Source organism: Doryrhamphus excisus, linkage group LG16, assembly GCF_037039965.1.
Source record: "Doryrhamphus excisus strain RoL-2023G ecotype Guam linkage group LG16, RoL_Dexc_Guam_v1.1, whole genome shotgun sequence".
NCBI classification, from domain to species: domain Eukaryota; kingdom Metazoa; phylum Chordata; class Actinopteri; order Syngnathiformes; family Syngnathidae; genus Doryrhamphus; species Doryrhamphus excisus.
In genome coordinates, this window is record NC_136372.1 from 7,975,714 (window position 1) to 8,000,488 (window position 24,775).

A 24,775-nucleotide genomic window follows, 5' to 3' on the forward strand; every position below is an offset into this window, starting at 1 on the left:
TCAAAAATGGCACAATACAAATCACTGAACTGGAGCCAATTGGTAAGGTAGTGGTTCACATCGCTTTGGATTAATTCCTTGCAAGGGCCGATCAAAAAAATGTATGTATACAATGCAAAACACCGGGCATTGAATTTACCTGAACTGGCAGCCATTAGTGGTATATTGAAACTCTGTCTTTCCCCCAGAAGTCAGCTGGGATAGACTCCAGCCTTGACCCTAAATAAGAAAATCACTGCTTGCTGTATGTGACAGAAAGCATCTGCCTAGGTAATACCGAAAGCATTAAATCCAGCCTCTTCCTGTTTTGAGTATGTAAACTACATCCTATGGCACACACGCACGCACCTTAAAACGTAAAACATAGCTACTAAGGTGACATACAGCATCTTTAATAATGTACTCTGACACTCCCCCCCGCTTTCGTCCTTTTCCATGTCGGGGGTCAGTCACAAAAATGGTTTGGTCTTATGACAGAGAATGCCTGTTTAGTTTGTCTATTTCCATATCTGTCCACATTTCAGAGAGTGACTGAGGCCATAATATAATATACAATAATAAATAGAATACATTCATGTGAATTCCATTTTAAATGTTATATGTTTTTGATTAAGTACCTATCTAGTATTTATTAGTAAAAATAAAATATGATTTTATGTAAAAAAAATGCATTTGTACAAATAATGGCTTCCTCCTTAATGAACGCCTTACTATAGAAGCCTGCCGCCATCTGCAGTTTAGGGCTACTCGAGTGGGAAAAAAACCCCATTTTTTAGTACATATAACACACTTAAATAAATAAAAAAAAATACAATATAAATAAGGTAGTGTTTGGAGCAAAAAGTATTTTAATCAATGTCCTTTCTTAAAAAAAAAAATGAATGGGGCTGCATTTAATTTCTACTTATACTCAACTTGATTGTATTCAATGTGTGTGAAAAATTCCACTAAGAGAAAGCCATCAGTACAGTATATTATCATCTTATGTTATTGTACCGTGGAGGGGGGTGGGGTTCATTGTATAGTTGTACATAAAATTAAAATACTTAAATAAATGTGCTTAAAAAACTTTTGGTGTGAACTTTTTTAATACACTTGAAGCGATCATTTCTATTTACATTACAGCCAACACTCAACATGTGTTTTTTTCAACAATACATTAAGTCATTGCTATTTATGATTGACTATGACCTATTATTAATCCAAATATATGCATATTTCAGCAAATAGGATGTATTTTTGGTCTCTGGCTTAAGGATGTTGAACATTTTGAAACATAAAAATGGCTAAATGAACTAAAATACAAATATAAGGCATTCAGAAGACGCATTCAAAGATGTGTAATGTACTATTTAACATTTTATTAAATGACAGCCTATTATTCGTCCCAAAATATTGTTACATATTATATGTAGTATTCTGGTCACTATGCATCAATAATGTCATGAGATTGGCTACTGAGCCAGCAAAGCCGAGTCAACATGCCGTGGCTGAGATCAAGTTAAAAAAAAAAAGGTTCTCCCATTCCATGTGGAAGTGGTACATTTTGCTGTGATGCAGTGATGTAAATAAAAAATAATAGGAGTGTTAAGGTGACTGTAGGGGTGTTATTTCATGTCTACAGGGCTCTAATAACGTTACAACCCGCGTTTAGAAAGACGTTTTGTCATCTTTGACGAACACAGCATTTCAAGCACATGCATCTTTGTGAGAGAAAGTTTGGACACCCCTTCTTTACATCAACGCTTGTGATTTCATTTAGTTAAAAGACCAGTTGCGCATATAGGGCTTGATTAATGACGTTTTATTTGATTTCCTTTTTCTTGCCTTTGGCCTCATTAACACGGGACGGCCATCAGATTGATGGGCGAAAGCTTTCTCCGAAACAGGTCAAAGCGACGAGGCCAAAGCAAACAAACACATCAAGTGACCGATGTGCTTTGTTCCAGCGAGGACTATTCATTTGAAAGGAAGTGGCCTGAGGGCACGGCTCATCTAATTGAGCTTGAGAAATGTTGCCCGTCATTAGCAAATGAATACCCTCTGAAGGCTGAGCAATCTGTCCCGCTACGGGTAAAATTAGCCACCAATTAAAATTGTTTTTCATCGCGGAATAAAAAGTCGTAACAGCTGTAATTGAAGTTAATGGCTGCAGAGTTTAGATGTGTCAATCTTGATTTAAGTGACTTCCTTTTTAGAAAAAAAACATCATCCTTCTTCTAGGGAACACTTGATTGGCGGTGACGTGTTACCATGGCGCCCGCACACATCCTGCCTTGTTGCTTAGAGACAACGATGAGGTGTAGGGGTTTTTTTTTCTTGGTCTGGCGGCAGTCACACAATGAGCTGTGATCAAAATGAAAGGGAAGGTCAGAGGGTCACGCGGTACGATGCCCCTGTGCCAAAAGACACCATTATTACACACTTAAGAGACAAGCGGCGGTGTTCAGCTGGAGTCTGGTCCGCCGGGAAGGAAAGAAGAGGTTTTACTGCAAACGCATCCAGGTGGAACGTGATAATGAAACAAGCGCCTCTGGAGACTCGCCGGCGTGTCTCTCCCCGCCTTAAAAGCTTGTGAGGGAGCTGATTTAAGCGTTGATGATCAATTTCCTGCTTCACTTAGCTGGTAATGGTGTTTACAGAGAGCACTTTCGCTTTTTAAATAGTGTGACATGTCTGTCCGAATGCGACAGCTGTGATACACTATTGGGACACCTGGTTGTTACACCGCTTCCACTCTTGGGAAGGTATTAGAGTGGGTCTGGAGGGACCTTTATCCAGGTCAGAGGTCACTAGCAGTGTCAGGGTTCATCCCAAACGTCTTTGATGGGGTGTTGATATCGATATCGATATCGAATATCAGGCCAGTATCAGCAAAAAACAAGTATAGAATTGTATCATTCATTCATTCATTCATACCGCTTATCCTCATGAGGGTCGCAGGGGTGCTGGAGCCTATCCCAGCTGTCTTCAGGTGAGAAACGGGGTACACCCTGGACTGGTCGCCAGCCAATCACAGGGCACATATAGACAAACAACCATTCACACTCACATTCATACCTATGGACAATTTGGAGTCACCAATTAACCTAGAGAGATGGAATTGAACTCGGGTCTCCTAGCTATGAGGCATGCATGCTAACCACTCGACCGCTGTGCAGCCGTAAAGATAAACAATGTAATTGAATATACAAAAGAAATAGAACAGTGCTCTATAAAATGTAACTAAATGAAGTTGCATAATGACATTGTATATATGTACTGTATACTACAGGGGAAAATTATATTTAAAAAATATTTAAAAATATTTTAAAAATATAGAACAAATAAAATTGAACAAACATTTTTTTTTAGCATGATTTAACTTGACTGGAAAGTGATACTCCACACAGAGATGGTCGAAGGTGGAATAGAACTCAGGTCTCCTAGCTGTGAGGCCTGCGTGCTAACCAAGATTGTCTTGACCCGCATTTAAGATCTCTGATATCAGCAAACTCCAGCAAACCACAGTGAGAGCCATTATCCACAAATGGTAAAAACATGAAATAGTAGTGAACCTTCCCAGGAGTGGCTGGCCAACCAAAATGACCCCAAGAGGTCACAAAAGACCCCACAACAACATCCCAAGAACTGCAGGCCTCACTTGCATCAGTTAAGGTAATTGAATTCTATTATAGATTATTATATATATAGATGCTGTGGATGACCTTTCTGCCTTAAAGGGGACCTATTATGATTTTTTCCATTTTTTCTGACCTTTAAATGTAGTTATAATGTATTCTCGTGTTAAACCATGCCAAAGTTTCAGATAATGAGGTTTGCGCATTTGAAGTGAGCCCTGAAAGAAGTTTGGGATAACTCAAAATGCTCGGTTTCAGGCGTGGAAAAAACTGCCACTTTGTGATGTCACAAAGGAGTGGACTTCCTTATATGGGCGTGGCTGTAAACAGGGTTACTAATACCAGTTTCTCACCCCGATTACTGGCTCGACCTGAGTTTTTTACACACTGGTAGTCCTGCAAAATGCATTACATTACAAATACATTAGAGATGATGTAGAAAACCTAAGCAAAAATGCTAAAGCTGTATATTGAAAGCAGACATTTTAAAAAGACAATTGCTGTTTATTATCAACTCCAACCCGAATCCCTTATATCCCTTATCCCAAACATGTATTTATACAGATTTTATGGGGGGGGGTGCACAAAAGGCAAAAAAGAGGTCATGAAGGAACTGCACAATAGAAGAGATCATGTTTAGTTTTAAGCCGTACAGATGACCACAAGGCAGAAGTGCATTTTATAAGAGCTCGGCATGCATCTTCCTATGTACTAAAACACTCCACAGCAAGCAGGAAGGGAAATTTTAAACCATGCACACATGCATAAGTTCCACATGTGAAAATGGTAGATAACTCATGGAGTTATATTTGTAAATAAATTGTTATTTTCATGCGAACCAACCATTTCTTATGTTGTAGCATAGTTGCATGGATATTTTGGCTAAATATTCATTCATTCATTTTCTACCGCTTAAGGGTCATGGGGGTGCTGGAGCCTATCCCAGCTGTCTTCAGACAAGAGGCGGGGTACACCCTGGACTGGTCGCCAGCCAATCACAGCGCACATATAGACAAACAACCTAACCATTTTATCATCCATTAATTGTATTTTAGATTTGTATTTACTGATTATTTATGTAAATTTAATGCTATTTTATTGAATGTATTAGATTTATATTTAACGTACTTACTCAACATCCTCATCAAATGTAAGAATATTATTTACTCCTCTGCTAAGCTTTTATATATTTACTGATTGTAAACATTGTGTTTGTATTGATTTAATTATTATTATTGATAGTTTTCTTTTGTTGAATTATTAGGTTTGTATTAAAGTTGTTTTGTTTAATCTTATATAAATATCAATGTTGTATTACACTTTGTGTATTTATCAGACACAGGTACACCCTGGACTAGTGCCCAGCCAATCACAGGGCACATATAGACAAACAACCATTCACACTCACATTCATACCTATGGACAATTTGGAGTCGCCAATTAACCTAGCATGTTTTTGGAATGTGGGAGGAAACCCACGCATGCACGGAACACGAGAAAATGCAAACTCCACACAGAGATGGCCGAGAGTGGAATTGAACTCGGGTCATCCTAGCTGTGAGGCCTGCGCGTTAACCACTCACACGCCGTACAGCCCCCCACATTTTGCTGAAATATACCTGTGTTCTATTATTGCTTACTAAAGAACAGAAAAATGCAGAAACAAATTTTTTTCCTGATGAAAGATGAGTGTCTAGTCTTTTTTGGTATATAACATACCATCTACGTATATAGCACAAGAACACAATATTCTGTGTATAATCGTCAAAAATGGCCGATACTTATAGGGAACAATGGCTGGTGTTGATTGAGTCAAGTGTCTTCAAGTGTTTTTCTTTGCAGCTGTTTTTCAGGTAACTCGTTCCCTTTGGGAATTGCATCATATTAGTCTCTTAAACGACTTTCTTCTTCCTTTTGCTTTCCTTTGTAGAGTGAAAAGCCCAGTTGCGTTATCAGGGTTGAAAATGGGCCAGACTTTTGACTAAAGTGGGGCACAGCGATTTAAAAAAAGCCCGTCCATTTGCTGTAGGACTGGATGAAAAAGAGGATGATTGTGCCCGTGAGATCCGTTACTTTTTTTCTCAAGTGCTTCCCTCCCACATTTTGTAGTGGATTACAACATTATCGCTGTCCAGGGGAAAAAGTTAGATCTTTTCACCTGAAGACAATGGTTGTTTTAGAGGTACACAATGAGGACCGTGTCTCCCAATGTGGATCACCTCCTGCCATCAGGTCTGAAATGATGACTCCTGATTGGCTGAGGAACTAGATCAGCTTGTAATAAAGGAAATAGTCCCAGGACACGCAGCACCAGAAACAAATGAGCTTGAAGCAGCTCAGAGAGAAAGGCGATAAATGACCCTAAGATGACATCAGAGTGGTCACGTTATAGGTTCGGAGTGGGAAACACATCCGAGTAGGAGTAGGTCTCATCTGGCCAGTGTCCTCACCAAATAGAACTAGTGAGGGAGAGGAAGAGCGCAGAGGTAGAAACTAGGGCAGTGTTATCAGGTCCCCCTTCTTCTTTTTTGTAAGGACCACCAGGCACAAGGCAGAGGAAGAAAAAGGAGCCGAGCAGAGAAGAAGTGTGGAGAAGAACCTCCAAGAAGAAGCCATAAAGTGTCTTTATAGGCTCACACCTACACTGCGGCATGTTTGAGGAGCAGGCCACCAAGGTCAAGATCACCTCCGTGGTCATCGTGGTGGGCATGTCGGCAATGCTGGCCGCCGTTGTAACCGACCACTGGGCAGTGCTGAGCCCCCGTGTGGACAAGTTCAACGCCACCTGCGAGGCGGCCCATTTTGGCCTCTGGAGGCTGTGCAAAAAAAGCATCTTCATCGTGGAGGAGGACCCCCAGGGCAAAGGCTGTGGACCCATCAGCTTACCTGGAGGTATGACGCCGCCTCACTTAAGGGCACTTTGTTGATGTCTGCTCGGTGAACCATTTTGGGTTACTTCAGTTCGAGTTCAAATTGGATCTGGGACTTTAGAGAAGCAGCAGTGGAGAAACATCATGATCAAACATTTTTTTCATGTTTCTTTTACAGGGTAGGGAACAATTTTTGGTAACTTGGTATTGGTAATGGTTTAATTTCATTTGAACATGCATTGAGTGCATCACATAATCAGTTCACAGTTCCACATGTCCAAAAGGAGTAGGAAGAAGCAAAGCTTATTAAATCCTACCCCTCCATCTGGTACTTTTACAATCAGTAACTGTTACATTTGTTCACTTCCTGCATTTAGAATTTAATTTAATTTAATTTAATTTAATTTAATTTAATTTAATTTAATTTAATTTAATTTAATTTAATTTAATTTAATTTAATTTAATTTATTCATTCATTCATTCATTTTCTACCGCTTTTTCCTCACGAGGGTCGCGGGGGGTGCTGGAGCCTATCCCAGCTGTCTTCGGGCGAGAGGCGGGGTACACCCTGGACTGGTCGCCAGCCAATCACAGGGCACATATAGACAAACAACCATTCACACTCACATTCATACCCATGGACAATTTGGAGTCACCAACCAAGTCATCATTAACCTAGCATGTTTTTGGAATGTGGGAGGAAACCGGAGTACCCGGAGAAAACCCACGCGTGCACGGGGAGAACATGCAAACTCCACACAGAGATGCCCGAGGGTGGAATTGAACCCTGGTCTCCTAGCTGTGAGGTCTGCGCACTAACCACTAGACCGCCGTGCCGTCCCTAATTTAATTTAATTTAATTTAATTTAATTTAATTTAATTTAATTTAATTTAATTTAATTTAATTTAATTTAATTTAATTTAATTTAATTTAATTTAATTTAATTTAATTTAATTTAATTTAATTTAATTTAATTTAATTTTAAATTGTCACGTACCAAAGTAGGAGGTGATATGAGCATCCAATGACATAATGGGTACCATAGTAAGTGTCAATATAGTGGTATGTATAGCACATCATGACTGGTTCAAGACTCTTCATCCTTGTATTTAGCAAACATCAACTGCTTGTATTGTTTCTTGAATTGGCTCATCGTTGTGCATTGTTTGATTTCCTTACTCAATCCATTCCATAGTTTGATTCCACATACTGAAATGCTATGGCTTTTTAACGTAGTCCTAGCATAGAAGTGTTTCAAATGTAGTTCTTCCCTGAGATCATATTTCTCCTCCCTTGTAGAGAAGTATTGGATGACATTTTTAGCTAATTGGTTATTTTTAGCCTTATGCATTATTTTAGCTGTTTGAAGATGAACTATATCAGCAAGTTTAAGTATTTGTGATTTTAGAAATAAGGAGTTAGTATGTTCTCTGTAGGCGGCATTATGAATTATCCTTACTGACCTTTTTTGCAGTACATTTAGCGAGTGAAGATTGCTTTTATAGTTATTACCCCATATTTCCACACAATAAGTAAGATATGGTAGAAGTTAAGTCTAAATCGACTGGAGAGTGGAGAAAATATGAAAAATGATATACAGTATAAGTATACATTACATTTTGTGTATATTATATTCTTATATATAAGGTAAATATATATTGGGGATGGGCATACTATGTGTTTCTGCTCATGAAACAACCACACACGAATAGTGCTTTGAGGACACGACACAATTAGTATAATGACAACAAGAAAACAAAATTGTTCGACACTTGAAAATATTAGAACAGAACGTGATATACACTTCCCTGTGGGGCAAAATCGAGCTCCAAACTGCAATGCTTGTTGGTTTGAAAAAACAAAATGTCACTGTGTTACAAAGCTTGGCAAACGTGTAAATATAGATGCAAGATAAGTCCAACGGCAATATGTTTGATAAGGGAGTGATCCAACACACTGGCATGGATTGGTGTAGCATGTGTCAAACTGTCAATTCATGAGCTGTTGATCCTCGCCGCAATACGGGACAACATGGACAATCATTCAGCATATGGTTGCACATCATATCAGCATATGTTTTTTTATGGCAATTGGCCATTATCTGTGGAGCATCTCTAATATTTATATTACATTTAAATATATTTTTAGATATAAAGTGAAAACCCAACATGATTACCATCTTGGCCAAATTCTGTTTTCATGTTTTTTCAAATTTATGGTATTATAGAGTACATATTTGTCATAGTTCATATACTGTATACTATAGTCATGTAAATGTCACTATTTCCATCTTAATCTATTACATTATTTTTTATTTGTTGAATGGCTGTCTTTAACCAAGAAATTACACAAGAAATTGGCAAAAGGTAAATAAGTTGTGTTGTGTTTTTTAATAACAGTTTTTAAAATTATATAAAAAAAATGTAATGTCATTAATTAAATTTAATTAATATATTTGAAAATGAATGTCATAAATAGACAACTTTTAAGATTTCTGTTTAACAAATAAAATAAATATTTACAAATAAAAATGTCTAAATTTAATCACTTTAATGAAAATATAATATTTTATTATAAGTTCCGAAAGTTTAAAAACAACAAAACATAATAATGAACCGACCAAAGGTGGAAACCTCAATATTTAATTAATATAAATTAATTAATTAAATGAAATTAATTTATATAATATAATTAAGGTTTAAAGTGTCAAAGTAGTTGATCTAGTCCAATTATTCCCAACTAGGGATGGCGGTAACATTTCAGGGATTTGAAATTTGTACTTTTTAATGCAACATGAAGACAAAATGTGGAGACAAAGTATCTCCATCTTTTATTAGAAGAGTCCTGCTAATCGCTTGCCTGGCATTCAGCTAGGTCCTTGTGCCAGAAATAGAGAAGAAAGTAAGTTATTAAAGTGTTATTTCATGCAATATTGCATTGCATGGCTAAGATTGTTAAGAACGATCATTGTCATTCTCTCATTCCATGTGGAAGTGGTATATTTTTGGCTTGTTTGTCCGTTTGCCCCACTTTGTTTGAAACACTTTCTTAAGTTCAGAGTAAGTAAATCGTAAAGGCTAACTCGCTAGCTCACTAGCTCACTCGCTAGCCATCTGTTATTTCTCTGTAGTGACCCCGTAGCCTGCTTAATGTGGTGTAAAGAAAGAATAATAGGCGTGCAAGGGGTGAATATAGGGGTGTTGTTTCATGCCATACTGCATTGGGTGGCTAAAATCGTTTCAGGGATATGAAAATTGTAAGTTTTCAGGCAACATGAAGACAAAAAGTAACTCCATCCAGAGTCCTGCTAATCGCTTGCCTGGCATTCAGCTAGGTCCTTGTTCCAGAAATAGAGAAGAAAGTAGGTTGCAAACCAAAGCTCCTAAACATAAGTACAAGCATTATTTTATCCTATCTTGTGTTACTCGGTTCCCTTTATCTCCATCTGTACTTCTTTCACTGCTCCCTCCAGAAGACACATGCCAGCACATATGTTGGCAATGAAACACTCAACACAACAAATGCTCTTCGCTTTGGACCGCTCTCTGTTTTTGTTCATTTTTGAAATAAATGTTGGATCTTCAACATTAAGATTTAAGAAGGTCTAATTTTCAACCTGAGTTCTAGTTAGATTCTGAGTCACAAAATAGACATTTGTGCCTTCCAAAGAGCAGCTAGCCTCTGGCTGTGTGTGCGTGCCCACAGTCTCAGTGTGGAGATTTCAGTCTGACTCCCTTTGACTTAGCCCGGGGGTTCTTGCACCTCCACATCAGGACAGGCCTTAATAAAGTGTGGCTTAGAGCTACATCTCGCCAGTTAAAAGTCCACCTGGGGGACTCCATAGGGTGGATGAAGAGAATTGAGGAGGGGTTACGTGGGTGGATACAGGCAGGGATTCTTCCGATGATGAGGAGGGAAGATCTGTTACAACTGTCCAAAGGGGGCTTTTACGGCGTATCGTACGTGCGGATTGAAGGTCTCCAGATCGTCTTGTTGGATAATTATGGAGGCAGGATTTGCTGTCAAAGCACCTGCATGGAACCTTCCTAGAAAGAGCTGACAGATAAGGACTCTATGCCCTACAGGAAAAGCTCTAATATTGTGAGAAAACAATTAGCATTTTAAAAGAAGCTGAAAAAATACAATGTCTTGCCTTGCTACATTGCGGTTCAAACATCACGCCCTCACTGTATCACGTTTTTTTTTATAATTAACAAATGATTGGCGTTTCCTGGTTGATTATGTCCTATTATTAGTCAAAAAGACAAGTCATATGTAGTATTCTGTTCACTAACCTGCACAATGTGGTGTAAACAAAAAATAATAGGCGTGTAAAGGTGAATATACGGGTGTTATTTCATGCAATATTGCATTGCATGGCTAAGATTGTTAAAAATGATCATTCTCATTCTCTCATGTGGAAGTGGTAAATTTTTGGTTTGTTTGTCCTTCTGCCCCACTTATTTTGAAACCCTTTTTAAAGTTTAGAGTAAGTAAATTTGAGAGGCTAACTCGCTGTTATGTCTCTCTAGTGACCCCGTAGCCTGCTTAATGTGGTGTAAACAAAGAATAATATGAGTGCAAAGGTGAATATAGGGGTGTTATTTCATGCCATACTGCATTGGATGACTAAAATCATTAGAAAAAGGTTCTCTTCTCATTCTGTGCAGAAGTGGTACATTTTTGAAACACTTTTGAAACACTTTTTAAAGTTTAGAGTAGGTAAATCGGAGAGGCTAACTAGCTAGCTCGTTTGTTATGTCTCTAGTCACCCTGTAGCCTGCTTAATGTGGTGTAAACAAAGAGTAATAGGCGTGCAAAAGTTAATCTAGGGGTGTTATTTCATGCCATATTGCATTGGGTGGCTAAAATCATTAAATAAAAGGTTCTCCTCTCATTCTGTGTGGAAGTGGTACATTTTTCAAAACACGTTTGAAACATTTTTTTAAGTTTAGAGTAGGTAAATTCGAAAGGCTAACTAGCTAGCTTGTTTGTTATGTCTCTGTAGTGACTCCGTAGCCTGCTTAATGTGGTGTAAACAAAGAATAATAGGCGAGCAAATGTGAATATAGGGGTGTTATTGCATGCCATATTGCAGTGGGTGGCTAAAATCAATAAAAAAAAGGTTGTCCTCTCATTCCGTGTGGAAGTGGTACATTTTGAAACACGTTTGAAACACTTTTTAAAGTTTAGAGTAGGTAAGTCGGAGAGGCTAACTAGCTAGCTCGCTTGTTATGTCTCTGTAGTGACCCCGTAGCCTGCTCAATGTGATGTAAACAAAGAATAATGGGAGTTCAAAGTTGACTATAGGGGTGTTATTTGATGTTTACCTTGATTTAATAATGTTATGCTCCGACTACAAAAATACTGCATTTATTAATATTGACTCCTACATTGGGGAAATTCATTATCATGGTAGGGACGTCTGTACAGTATTTTCCATGTAAATCTGGTTAGCCACACATTTGACTGACGTCTTGCTCAAAACAACAGCAAACACGTTTTCTTGTCTGTTGTGGCACAATAGCGTGTAAGAATGTACCAGTCCTCTTCTGACGTACGTAGCTGCGGCCATATTGATGACTGACACATTGAATAGCTAATGAGCGATGTACGGAATGATGGGTGGGCTTTTGCAATGGCGTCCGTAAAGGAGACAAGTATAAAGACACAGTGCAAGGAAGCCATGGAGCTGAGTTTGCATGGAGTTAGTGGATACCATGGATACCAAGTGTTACCAATACCCCTTTTCCATGGTGTGAGTAGGCGTTCTGAGCTTTGGTTTTCCATTATCACATTTTCGTTCATAAGGAAGTGGGGGAGGTATTACCTCCATTTCAACTCAACTTTTTAATAATATGAGAGCCAGAGCAGATTTTACTTGAGTCAGCAAATGCTGGAATTGTAACGTCATGTTTGGTAAACACCTGAAAATATTCAGTGAAGCATGTGAAGGATTGCGTCGCTTGCGAGCTAACCATTCATTCATTCATTTTCGACCGCTTATCCTCACGAGGGTCGCGGGGGTGCTGGAGCCTATCCCAGCTGTCGTGGGGCAAGAAGTGGGATACACCCTGGACTGGTCGCCAGCCAATCACAGGGCACATATAGACAAACAACCATTCACACTCACATTCATACCTATGGACAATTTGGAGTCACCAATTAGCCTAGCATGTTTTTGGAATGTGGGAGGAAACCGGAGTACCCGGAGAAAACCCACGCATGCACGGGGAGAACATGCAAACTCCACACAGAGATGGCAGAGGGTGGAATTGAACTTGGGTCTCCTAGCTGTGAGGCGAGCTTACCAGTTAGCCTCAAATTTCTTTTTTTTATATAGGAATATAAAGGGCTCAAGCCAAATATCAGTATGCAGACCACAAAAGAGCTGCTGTGGCGACTCCGTAATAAGGAAAAAGTCAAAACAAACAAACAAAAGAGGTGATGATGCAACTCCACAATAGGAGAAATCATGTTTGGTGCATTTGTAAGCCAAAAAAACAGCCACAAATGTGGCAGTAGTGCATTTTATAAGACCTCGGCATGCATCTTTGCCTTGCAAAAGACTGCTCGCCAGCAAACCAGGAAGTGAAAAGGCTTGGAATGAGGATGTGTTTTCAATAAAAGTGCAATAATATTAACGTCTCTATTATTAAAAGTGCTACAAAACTCAATGTCAACTTGCCGAACACAGATTGATGTAGTTGGATCACAGGAATATCGATATAGTAGATGTTATTCACAGATAAGAGCGATTGGTGCATTTATGAACTGATTTGTAACAAGCTTTGATGAAGCTGACACAAATAAGAAGGCCATGTGAATGCATCATTGACCTTGCAGTATGACTAATAGACATTTAGTTCCGGGGGAGTGATTGGAAAGGTAAACGTCATTTTCATCAGTCCACCTGCCATTCAAAGTGTTTGCTTCTTTCAGCTTCATCCTTCTTTCTAAATAGATCTTGTTTTCTCCACTGGAGGTGATGATGCTGTTTCTTTTTCTAGCAGCACAGAATGACCGCCTAATTCTGGGTCAATGTGAATAGGATGGGTGGCGCTGCTGGTTATTTAAATGGATATTGCATGAGGCGCTCTGATAAAAAAAAAAAAGTAGGACGGAACAAAGCTTTTGTCATACCCTGTGGGTTCGTGCTGTGTGATGCAGGGCCTAGAAAACTCACAACTGTTGTGTATTGCAATTATACATACCATGTATGTATAGATATAGATAACATTATGTGAATTACTTTTTGGAATTTCAAAATACATGAAGAAGTGTAAAAATTGGCAGAGTGCAGTTGTATGACATCCCCATCAGCAGTGTAGTGCATCAATGGTGATTTACCTCCTATTTTATCCCGTGAGCCGAGTTGTGGTTGGATTTCGGAGATGACGAACGTAGTTCCGGTTAGTTGGTGGGGCCACCTAAGTAATGACTTTGGATTCTCCAAACAAAAGAGCAGTGATGGGAATAAAATAGTTTACATTTTTCAGTAACAGTTAATCTAACTAATTACTTTTACTGTCAGCATAACGCCGTTACCATTTTTGACACCCCGTTACTGTACGTTACTGAAGTCGCCTAAAAATATATCAGCAACTTCATAACCAATCTGCAGCGCAGTGTGAGTGTGCGAGCGTTGCAGAGTGACAAGGGAGGGGGTGAGATAACCACATTTGGCTAAGGTTTAGTAAGATTGCATTTTCAGCCAATCAGAGAACTTGAGTGGGCGGGTGTTTAGAGCACATAAGCAATGAGGATTGGCTAAGGTTTAGTAAGATTGCGCTTTCAGCCAATCAGAGAACTTGGTTGGGCGGGCCGCATAGCGAGAGATGGCGAGTGAGGAGGAGTCTAGTGAGGAGACAGCGTTTGCCAAATAGAAGTACAGACACTACTTTAACCTCGTTGATGTCAAAGGTCAAATGTACATGATGTCCCCGAAAAAAAACTTTGTCCACATCTTGTGTGAGCAACTCAAACCCACTGAAACACCTGTAGACTGCAATAAATGCAAACCTCGGTAATGATACCCGTCTTTGCTGTGTGGAAGGAGGGGGGCAATAGGTACTTTTACTGGTAACTAGTTACTTTTGTAGTCGAGTAACTCCATTACTTTTTTTGAGAAGTAACTATAACCAATTACTTTTTTAAAGTAACGTGCCCAACACTGCAAAAGAGTAATACATTTGCATAACAAAAATGCCTCCTTGAAAAAAATCAGACTTCAAAACCGCAGTGAAACACGTACACATCAATGGTCAGATGACAGCGCTGATAGTGATACAACTGGAGAGAAAGTAACGCTGAGCAATTGTGAGGTCTGATTTTTCCAAGGATGCAAATGTATTATCCTTTTGAACATATTGTTTGGAGAAGCCAAACACTTTACTTAAGTGGGCCCATCAACTAACCGGAATTACGTTCCTCATCACTGAACTCCAACCAGAACCCGGCTCACAGGTGATGGGGATGCCATACAACTTCATGCCAAAAAATCTGAACTATCCCTTTAAAGGAAAACTGCACTTTCTTTAGAATTTGGAATCATAAACACACGTTTTTCTCTTTTCTGTGCATTCTAAAGATATAAAAACAGATAAAAAGAGACAGCTCATTACTGCACGTAATGGCGTCCACAGACACTACCTAGCATTAACTTTTAATTCATTCATTTTCTACCGCTTATCCTCATGAGGGTCGCGGGGGTGCTGGAGCCTACCCCAGCTGTCTTCAGACTTGAGGCGGGGTACACCCTGGACTGGTCGCCAGCCAATCACAGGGCACATATAGACAAACAACCATTCACACTCACATTCATACCTATGGACAATTTGGAGTCGCCAATTAACCTAGCATGTTTTTGGAATGTAGGAGGAAACCGAAGTACCCGGAGAAAACCCACGCATGCACGGGGAGAACAAACTCCACACAGAGATGGCTGAGGGTGGAATTGAACTTGGGTCTCCTAACTTGCGCACTAACCACTTGACCACAGTGCAGCCTAGCATTAACTTTTCAAAACAAAAACACAGTTCTGATATGTAACCTTACCATGTAACCTTACCGGTGCTGATGCACTGCAGGTGAGTGTCTGGTGAAGCTAGTCGCTAGCCGGTTAGTAGTGTGGCAAGGAGTAAATACCTCAGTAACGTCATTCTTCAACATAACAATGTTAATAATAATTATAACAATATCGCTATTGCTTCCCATTACAAGCATTCTTAGCTGCGTCTTTTTATCTGTTTTTATATCTTTAGAACACAGAAAAGAGTAAAACATATGTGTTCATGTCTCACACAAGGATTGTGGATGATGGTTAAAATTTCCAAAAAGTGCAGTTTAACATGTGGATAAATAGATTGGACCAGCCAGGACCAGCTGCAGGAGCAGCCTGTTGCTAGGTAACCTCTTTAGTGATTCTTTCTCATCCTGAGTAACAAACAGCTCCTCTGTTGCCTGGTGTGAATATATACACTACTTCATACAGTATGTGCTCACACACACACACACACACACACTCACACACACTCATACAGTATGTGCTCACACACATACACACACACACACACATATAGTCCATTGGTGTGGACAGAAAGAGCTTTATGGGTTTAATCTCAGAGAGAAAGGGTGGTGAAAAGTGGGGCCATTCATTTGGCCTTTACATCCCCTCCACCTCCACTCAGCTCGGCTGCCCTTAGAGACAGCAAACATATTTTGGGCAAAGTCTATGAATGTAACAATGCATAGCATGCCACCATTAAATGTGTTGTTTTAGCAATGCTATGATGGCCATATATGTATACGTACACACTATTTTTCTATTTATTAGAATGCAGTGAATGAGTACTGGGGCTACAATGAAATTGTATTTGCACCTTCAACAGATTAATGTAATAACATTGGAATAAAAAAAGGTATTTTGTAAGAATTAAGTTGGAATATTACAAGAAAATGCTTAACTTAACAAGAAATGTACTTTTAATATAATGAAGCATATGATTTAAGAGAAAAATCATATATTACAAGCCCATGGCTGCTGTTGAGCATACATTTTTACATAGAATGTCTTCGTTTTTGTTATAAATGTCCTATTTTGATACAAATTCAACCTCATTTGTATTATCAAAAAATTGAAAATGACGTGTGTCTTCAAGAAAGAACTATACTTGGGCAAGATGGCGGAGCATACACCCAGCAAACCCCAGCATCTCATCAACATTTGCAGCTTTGTCGTATTATTTTGCTGGTTTAACATCTTACACTCGACAAGAGCTTTTGAGTATTGGATTTAGCAGCGACAACGTTGTTATCACCGATTTTTGACTTGTCTCTGAGAGTTCTGTAGTACCAGAGTCTACACACACCAACCCAGCCGGGGGAAAGCGCTCGAATGCGGCGTTCAGAATGTAAACAAAGGCACGGCAGGCGCAGAGGAATACTAGCTAAGCCCAAGCTAACATGCTAGTTAAGCTCAAGATAACATGTTCGCTAAGCTCAAGCTAACATGACACAACCAACATTTTCCTCACTAATGTGCAACCTTTAGTGAATAAAATAGATAAGTTACGACTCTTGCCACGTTGTGTACATCCATCCATCCATTTTCTATGCCGCTTATCCTCACTAGGGTTGTGGGTATGCTGGAACCTATCCCAGCTGACTTCAGGTGAGAGGCGTAGTACACCCTCGATTGGTTGTTAGCCAATCACAGGGCACATACAGTATATATGAGGATTCTATTTACTTGTCAGCAGGTGTCAGTAATGTTCGGAGAAACACAAACGCCACAATAACAGGCGTTTGTTGCAGTTTTGCAATTATCCCACAACAGGCACAATAATCCCTAATGTAACCAGCCAAGCTACTGTAGCTGCAGTAACTCAACTCTGAACCCCTACATCCCTACATCCTACTTCCTGTCCGCCTGCCACTCCCCTCCCCTGAAGGGACCACATTTATGGTAACACACACAAGCACAGGTCTTATTTATGCCTTAGATGGCTAATTTACTCATACTGTGTCTATTATATTGGGTAATACCAGTGTATAGGTGACTATAGGGGTGTTATTTAATGCTTAGAAGATTCTAATAAAAGACTATTTAGAAGGTTGTAAACTGATTTTCTATGCTTTGACTATTCCATTTAGAAATAAGGAATCCTGTTTCGGGGCTGCATGACGAAGTGGTTAGCGCGCAGGCCTCACAGCTTGGAGACCCGAGTTCAATTCCACCCTCAGCCTTCTCTGTGTGGAGTTTGCATGTTCTGTTCGGTTTCCTCCCACATTCCAAAAACATGCTAGGTTAATTGGCGACTCCAAATTGTCCATAGGTATGAATGTGAGTGTGAATGGTTGTTTGTCTATATGTGCCCTGTGATTGGCTGGCGACCAGTCCAGGGTGTACCCCGCTTGTTGCACAAAGACAGCTGGGATAGGCTCCAGCACCCCTGTGACCCTTGTGAGGATAAGCAGTAAAAAATGAATGAATGAATGAATCCTGTTTCGCAGATATTGACTTTTTACCGTAATTTTATGAGAATGTAATGGAAATCTAAAATGTTAGAGAAGAATGGGGAAATATTAAGAGACCCCCCCCCCCTCCCAAAAAAGCTGAAAGACTTTAACTAATACAATCTTAATATTACAAGAGAGAACACTGGATATTTATGAGAGTAAAGTGCAAATATTCTGATACTATTGTATCTTTATGAAGACAAAAATCCTAATCTAATAAGATTTTAAAAGAAGTAACAGTAAGAAAGCTGGAGGAATGAGAAAGCCTTTCAGCATGAACAAAAACATCAGCGAGTAACGTGGGATACATTTGCAATGAGAACGCATACTTTTAAGTTCTAGTTATACTGTATGACTCTTTCCTTCTTCTTCTGCAGCCAAAAACTGCTCCTACTTCAAACACTTTACATCAGGAGAAGAAGCTGAAGTTTTTGAAGTGAAGACCCAGAAGGGTAGGTATAATACAGTCGCAAACACAAGCATGGAGTTCCCCACCTCTGTGGTCATATCCAATATATTTTTCTGCTCTGGCTAGACTTCCAGTCCCTGTTTAATTTATATTTCCAGTACCTGCTGTTGCCTCATCACTGCTGTTGGTGAGATAGGAAACAACATGTAAAAAAAAACTGTGTGTGCATGGTTCCTCCCGCAGTAGGAACGTTGACACCACCAAACAGGATCATTTTCTAGCACACGGCTGGAGCTTTTCCTGCAGGGAGACAGAAAGCGGCCATATTGTTGTTTTGCTGTGTGTTATTGCTGTTGCAGCATCTTATCTATCATGCAAATGGAATTATCCAGTGCCGCTTTGTACAAATTGTTTTGTGCAAGAGGCTAATTGAAAGGCTAATTATGTGTGTCATAAGTGAATTATGTAAGCCATGTTGCATTGCGGCGTATCCACTCTCCCTAATCATTAAGTCCGTGCTACTTTGTCAGAGTACAACATCTCTGCAGCGGCCATCGCCATTTTCAGTCTGTTCTTCATGATCTTGGGAACGCTCTGTGTCATCTTCTCCTTTGGGAAGGGGCGGGACTATCTGCTACGTCCTGCTGGGATGTTCTTTGCCTTTGCAGGTGATCATTATAAGCACTCTATTTTTTATGCCAGATGGGAGCTACTTAACTTAATTTATCTCGCATACAGGTCTCTGCATCATCATCTCTGTAGAAGTTATGCGACAGTCCGTCAAGCGTATGATAGACAGCGATGAGACCATCTGGATTGAGTACTACTACTCATGGTCCTTCACCTGCGCCTGCGCCTCCTTCACTCTCCTCATCCTCAGCGGAGTGGCACTCCTCCTTATTTCTATGCCCCACATGCCCAGAAACCCCTGGGAGACCTGCATGGATGCTGAACCTGACACCTTAGATTAGCTTTACACCTGCACAAAGGAGGCTCACGGCATACAAGTTGCATGATTCCATGTGTCCTCTTGAAATGTTACTTGGATATTTGGACACCAAAAAAAATCGGCAGTACAATACAGGGATGACCAGCACATTGAAAACACTTAGAACGTGGTATATCGCAACGTATCGGTTGCTGTATATTTTGGACCAACGTAGCATTTGGGAATAAATGTTGACTATACAAATGTTCCAGTTGCAATATTACAAGAAAATTTTGGGATTTTCATACATCGTGCATGAATCACATCGTGTTAATTTTCAATCTTACATTTTTGTCATACAGTATATACATTATAATGGGTAACTTTGTTGTGAAAACAAACACATTTTAATGTCATTTTATGGGAAAAGTTGTATGATGAATGATAGTGAATGTATTTTATTACATTTCATTAATAAAATGCATAATTTTTTTTATTAATCTAATTCAATTAAAATTATTATAAATATAATTCTGAGTATAATAAATGAAATTAAATCGTAAACATGACAATAAAGTCATAATTTATTATTCGAGAAAAAAATCCTGATTTCATGAGAAGAATGGGAAAAAATTCTGATTCTGATTTCATGATAATAAAAAAGTCCTAAAATAAGTAATTAGAATATAATCACAATGTTAAGACTTCAATGATAAAAAAAGTTGTAAAAATATATGCAACAGAGTTGTTATTGTAATTAATGGTCTCCAAACTAAGCATTAATTACAATTAATTAATTTCAGTCATATTTAGCGCAATTTAGTGTAATCTCTAAATGTACTGTTTGTATGTGAGTCATCTTTTTAAATAATGTGTTTTTACGTGTTGGCCCCCTTGAGAGGTTGGGGGTGGAAAACAATGGTCAGTGACACCCGGAAATGGACATTAATTGTGTTTGTTCTGCACATCAACTGCCGCCCATTTTACTTGGGAGGGCAAGGTGAGTAGCGGAGGGGAAATGAAAATGGAGGCATATATGTGAGAGTTGTCGCTCCAGTGAATGGGAAATGTATACTTCAAAAATGTCCCGGGGGCACCATTGATACGGTTGAGTGATATGCCTTCTTTGTAAGAAGGAGTTTGCTAACCACCAAAGCAGTTTAAGTTTAGCGTAAAGCTACGGCTGACATTAGCAAGTTAGGGAGCCATTGCAAAAATGTCACCAAACTCACCCTGAAGAACAGGTCTGCGATAGACAGGCTAACGAATGTCCTAGCGATGAACTGCATGCTGATAAACATAGCGAAAAAGTGTTCTTCACCGCTTTGCTTCATATGGACCTGATCTTTTACCTTATTTTTATTTTCTAATTATTTGTAGATTGACAAAGAAACACAACAATATTGCTCTCTGGTGTTCGAGACTTTTTGTGCTATATACATCAATATTATGATTTGCTTCAATAATGTCACCAATTGAAATGAAAATACATCAAGGTGAAGGCTTTTCTCTGCGATTTTGAAGTCAGATCAAAAAAATCAATTAATCCCAGATCAGAATTAATTAATCTCTTCATTTTTTTAGCACTAATTGTCATACAATAACATCTTGATGAAACAGACTGAGAAGAAAATCTGAACTATGATGAGGAACTAATATTAGAGCAACCTTGTAGGCTTGACTAAAGCAGATAACAACACTAAACACGTTAAAAGAGTAAAGCCGTGAATTGTTGTAATGGGCCACTGCCACTGCAGTCTGTTCTCTTCTCTAAAGACTTTCTCCAATCAATGACAGACATTGATAGGCGACAAGGAGAGAGAGAGCGAGAGAGAGCGAGAGAAAGAGAGACGACTTGGCTGATACTTCGTCTTGACAATAGTCATTGATTTCAGATCGTTATTCAACACCCCCGGTGACTTTAATCCCAAAGCCCCGATCCATCAAATTGGCGTTATCATTCGCAGATCCTCCACCTCATACTTTACATGTTTCATGAATGCAACACCATACAAAAGCTGTACGTAATACACACACAAAAACACTGATATTTGTACATTTGTATAATAACAGGAATGCCCAGTGGGATACATTGTGGATCATTTCTGGTTTAGGCAATTTTAGAGCTGAATGTGTAAAGGTAAGTATGGCACAGTATATTGTTCTATTAATGATTGTTTTTGATTGTAAAATTGTAAATAGAAATTTGAATAATTTTCTGTTCTTTAATATATTGTTACTTAGGATTACATTACCCTCATTTCCATAACTACATGATACAAACGGCATCATAATTGAAGTTCTGTCATATAGTAATTGTTAGTACCTGTTGTATTTTTATTTCACATTAAGGTCTTTACAATACCCTTATATATTATTTTGCTATCAGTGACTTATTTACTCCTAGGTAGTTGGTGTATGTCAAAGGGGAACTGCACTTTTTTGGGAATTTTGCCCATCATTCATAATCCTGATGTAAAAAAAAAACTCTAACAACATTGCATGATTTGATGCATGTGATGATGCTTTAACGTACACCAGGGGTCTCAAACTCAATTTACTTGGGGGCGACTGGAGCTAGGGTCTGGGCGAGACTGGGCCGCATCAGGTTTTCAAAACAAAAAAAAAATTGGAATTGAATTCGCGTCTCCAAGCTGTGAGGCCTGTGCGCTAACCACTTCGTCATGCAGCCCCGAAACAGGATTCCTTATTTCTAAGGAATAGTCAAAGCATAGTCAAAGCATAGAAAACCAGTTTACAACCTTCTAAATAGTATTTTAAGCATTAAATAACACCCCTATAATCACCTATAGTACACTGGTATTACCCAATAGAATAGACACAGTACGAGTAAATTAGCCATTTAAGAAATAAATAAGACCTGTGCTTGTGTGTGTTACCATAAATGTGGTCCCCTCAGGGGAGGTGAGTGGCAGGTGGACAGGAAGTGATGTCGGGGGTTCAGAGTTGAATTGCTGCAGCTACAGTAGCTTGGCTGGTTACATTAGGGATTATTGTGCCTGTTGTGGGATAATTGCAAACTGCAACAAAAGCCTGTTATTGTGGCGTTTGTGTCTCACCGAATATTACAGGAACATTACTGACACCTGCTGACAAGTAAATAGAATACTTAGTGTTTGAATGTGTCTCATATACTATACTGTATGTGCCCTGTGATTGGCTAACAACCAGTCCAGGGTGTACTACGCCTCTCACCAAGAAAATCAATCAATCAGTAATAAATAAATAAATAAATAAAATAATAACAATAAAACGGCAAATAATAAAAACTTAAGAAACCACATATAGTTGGTGAGTAGACAAATAATTTTTTTTCAGATTAAAATTAAAGCATTATTAGAGCCCTGTAGACATGACAAAACACGACTATAGTCACATTATTACTCTTTTTATGTACAACATATTGCGCAACTGCAGGGTCTTGAGACACATGCTAACTCGCAAACTAGAGAGCTAGCGACCTAAACGGTAGCCTTCAAGTTATTTTCTTTAAACTTAAATAGCCAAAAACTTACCACTTCCACACGGATAGGGAGGATAACTATTAACAGTTATTTAACCTTTAACATGAACATTAATCAAACGTAATAATTTTTTCTGGGTACATGATACCATACAGCATCCATATCAAACTTGCGCGAGCCGCACTAACATTAAACTTTCATATCAAGGCGGGGGCCTCAAACTAGTGTCCTGCAGGCCATATTTGGCCCGCGGGCCGCGTGTTTGAGACCCTTGACGTACACTGATGATAACATATAATAGTTTATAATTTAGCTACACGTCGTGTTGAGCCGCGAGATAAGAATTGTTTTTCATGTTGGCTATTACAATAATATCGCTGTTGCTTGGTTAATATACCTGTTAGTTATGTAGGTGGAACACCATTGGTGTTACTTTTTTTTTCTTTATGAGGGCTTTGGGGTCAAAATATGTATTTCCCATGACGTCTGTTGTTTGCTAGCTCATATAAACTTGTTTTCATGATGGGAAAAATCCACCAAAAAGTGCAGTTAAGTAACTTTAAGTAATCAACACAATGAATGTATGATTTTTATTTTATATCATTTACAAACATCTATAAATACTTCAAATAGTCACATTTTAAAAATTAATAGGACATTTTTTGGAGTTTTTTTAATGCACAAAATATCAGCTCTTTTTTAACAATAACTTTTTAACTTAAGATTTTATTTTATTTAATGCAACAATTATGAACAATTACCTTGGTTTGCATTGTTTGGTTGATTTGTTGTTTTGACAATAAATGAATTATTATTTGAATGGGTTTTTATGTACGATTAGCATTTCATTCAGAAAAATAGCTGACGTATTTGAAAATGTGTAAAACTTTACCTTGATTTGTATATGTGTTTTAACTATTTTTTTATGTAGTCTTTAAATGCTTTTGATTTTTTTGAAGGTTAGGCTCTTAAATGTATGTACAAATCCATGTTTGACGCTCAGCTTTAAGTGTTCCTTGATATTATTTTCTTCTTATGTATTTATATTAAACCTGTGTTGTGTCTGTACACCCAGAGTAGCTGACTGCGCCTTTTAAAAAATATATAAAAACTGAATTTTTCTGCAGTTTCTTTAATAAACACATGTAAGAAATCTTTGGGTGGTTGCACATGCGTTTCTGTCAAGGAGGAAACCTTTCCACCAGGAAATATACTTGAAGTAAGAAGAAGAAAACATACTCTCAGGGGACTTCACACACCGCTGGTCACAGCTCTTGAGAAGAGGAGGTAATATATGCAAGAAGCATGCTAAATCTTTCATGAGACCTTTATCATTGGAGTGATGCAGCCCGGCTTGTATTTACTCACTGTCACTTTCCAATCCCGGGAATCTCCACATGCTCCAGCCCCGTATACTGGTTCCAATATGGGAATCAGCACGCTTGGTCATTTACAGGTGAAGATAGCATGCATGAAAAGGTTTTCAAGCACATATGGAAGTTGTACATCAACATAATTCAAACCTTTGGAAAAAAAACCCAATCCTAATTATCTGCATTGCACAACCGCAGGAGGCTTCATGCTGTCACATTTGTAGGTGTTCCGCTTGTGGGAAAGGTCAGGAAAATGTTGGTAAGATTGCTTTCTTGTGTAATTGGTTTATGGAGGAAAAACAGCACCGGTACATAATTCATAAAAAAAATGCTAAAGCTACACTGGCATATTGAAGTTTGATAAAACTGTTCTTTAAAGCAAGTCCCTTTATTAATAATTAGCTTAGATAAATAGGCAAAACTAAAGAAATAATGAAGTCGATATCTTATAAATGGATGAAACCCACATCGACTGTGCCTTCAGTCCACAATTGAAGAGCTTGCAACCAAAAGGCGCTAAATCCAATTTTCACTAAGTTGCATGTTTTTCATGAGTTTAATAGACCTCT

At 38.7% G+C, this 24,775-nt stretch overlaps 1 protein-coding gene across 1 annotated transcript; it reads left to right on the forward strand.

Annotated features, from left to right (window-relative positions):
* The first annotated feature begins 6,035 nt into the window (after positions 1-6,035).
* cacng1b (calcium channel, voltage-dependent, gamma subunit 1b) lies at positions 6,036-19,598 on the forward strand. The gene is made up of 4 exons (XM_058049639.2): positions 6,036-6,512; positions 18,389-18,463; positions 18,951-19,088; positions 19,159-19,598. Exons 1-4 carry the CDS (start codon positions 6,272-6,274, stop codon positions 19,389-19,391), a joined length of 687 nt encoding a protein of 228 aa, XP_057905622.1. The 5' UTR covers positions 6,036-6,271; the 3' UTR covers positions 19,392-19,598.
* The last annotated feature ends 5,177 nt before the right edge of the window (positions 19,599-24,775 follow it).

Coding starts and splice junctions, on each gene's coding strand:
- cacng1b (XM_058049639.2), top strand. CDS start 6,272: ATGTTTGAGGAGCAGGCCACCAAGGTCAAGATCACCTCCGTGGTCATC. Junction 6,513..18,388: donor ACCCATCAGCTTACCTGGAG/GTATGACGCCGC, acceptor CTTCTTCTGCAG/CCAAAAACTGCTCCTACTTC. Junction 19,089..19,158: donor GATGTTCTTTGCCTTTGCAG/GTGATCATTATA, acceptor TCTCGCATACAG/GTCTCTGCATCATCATCTCT.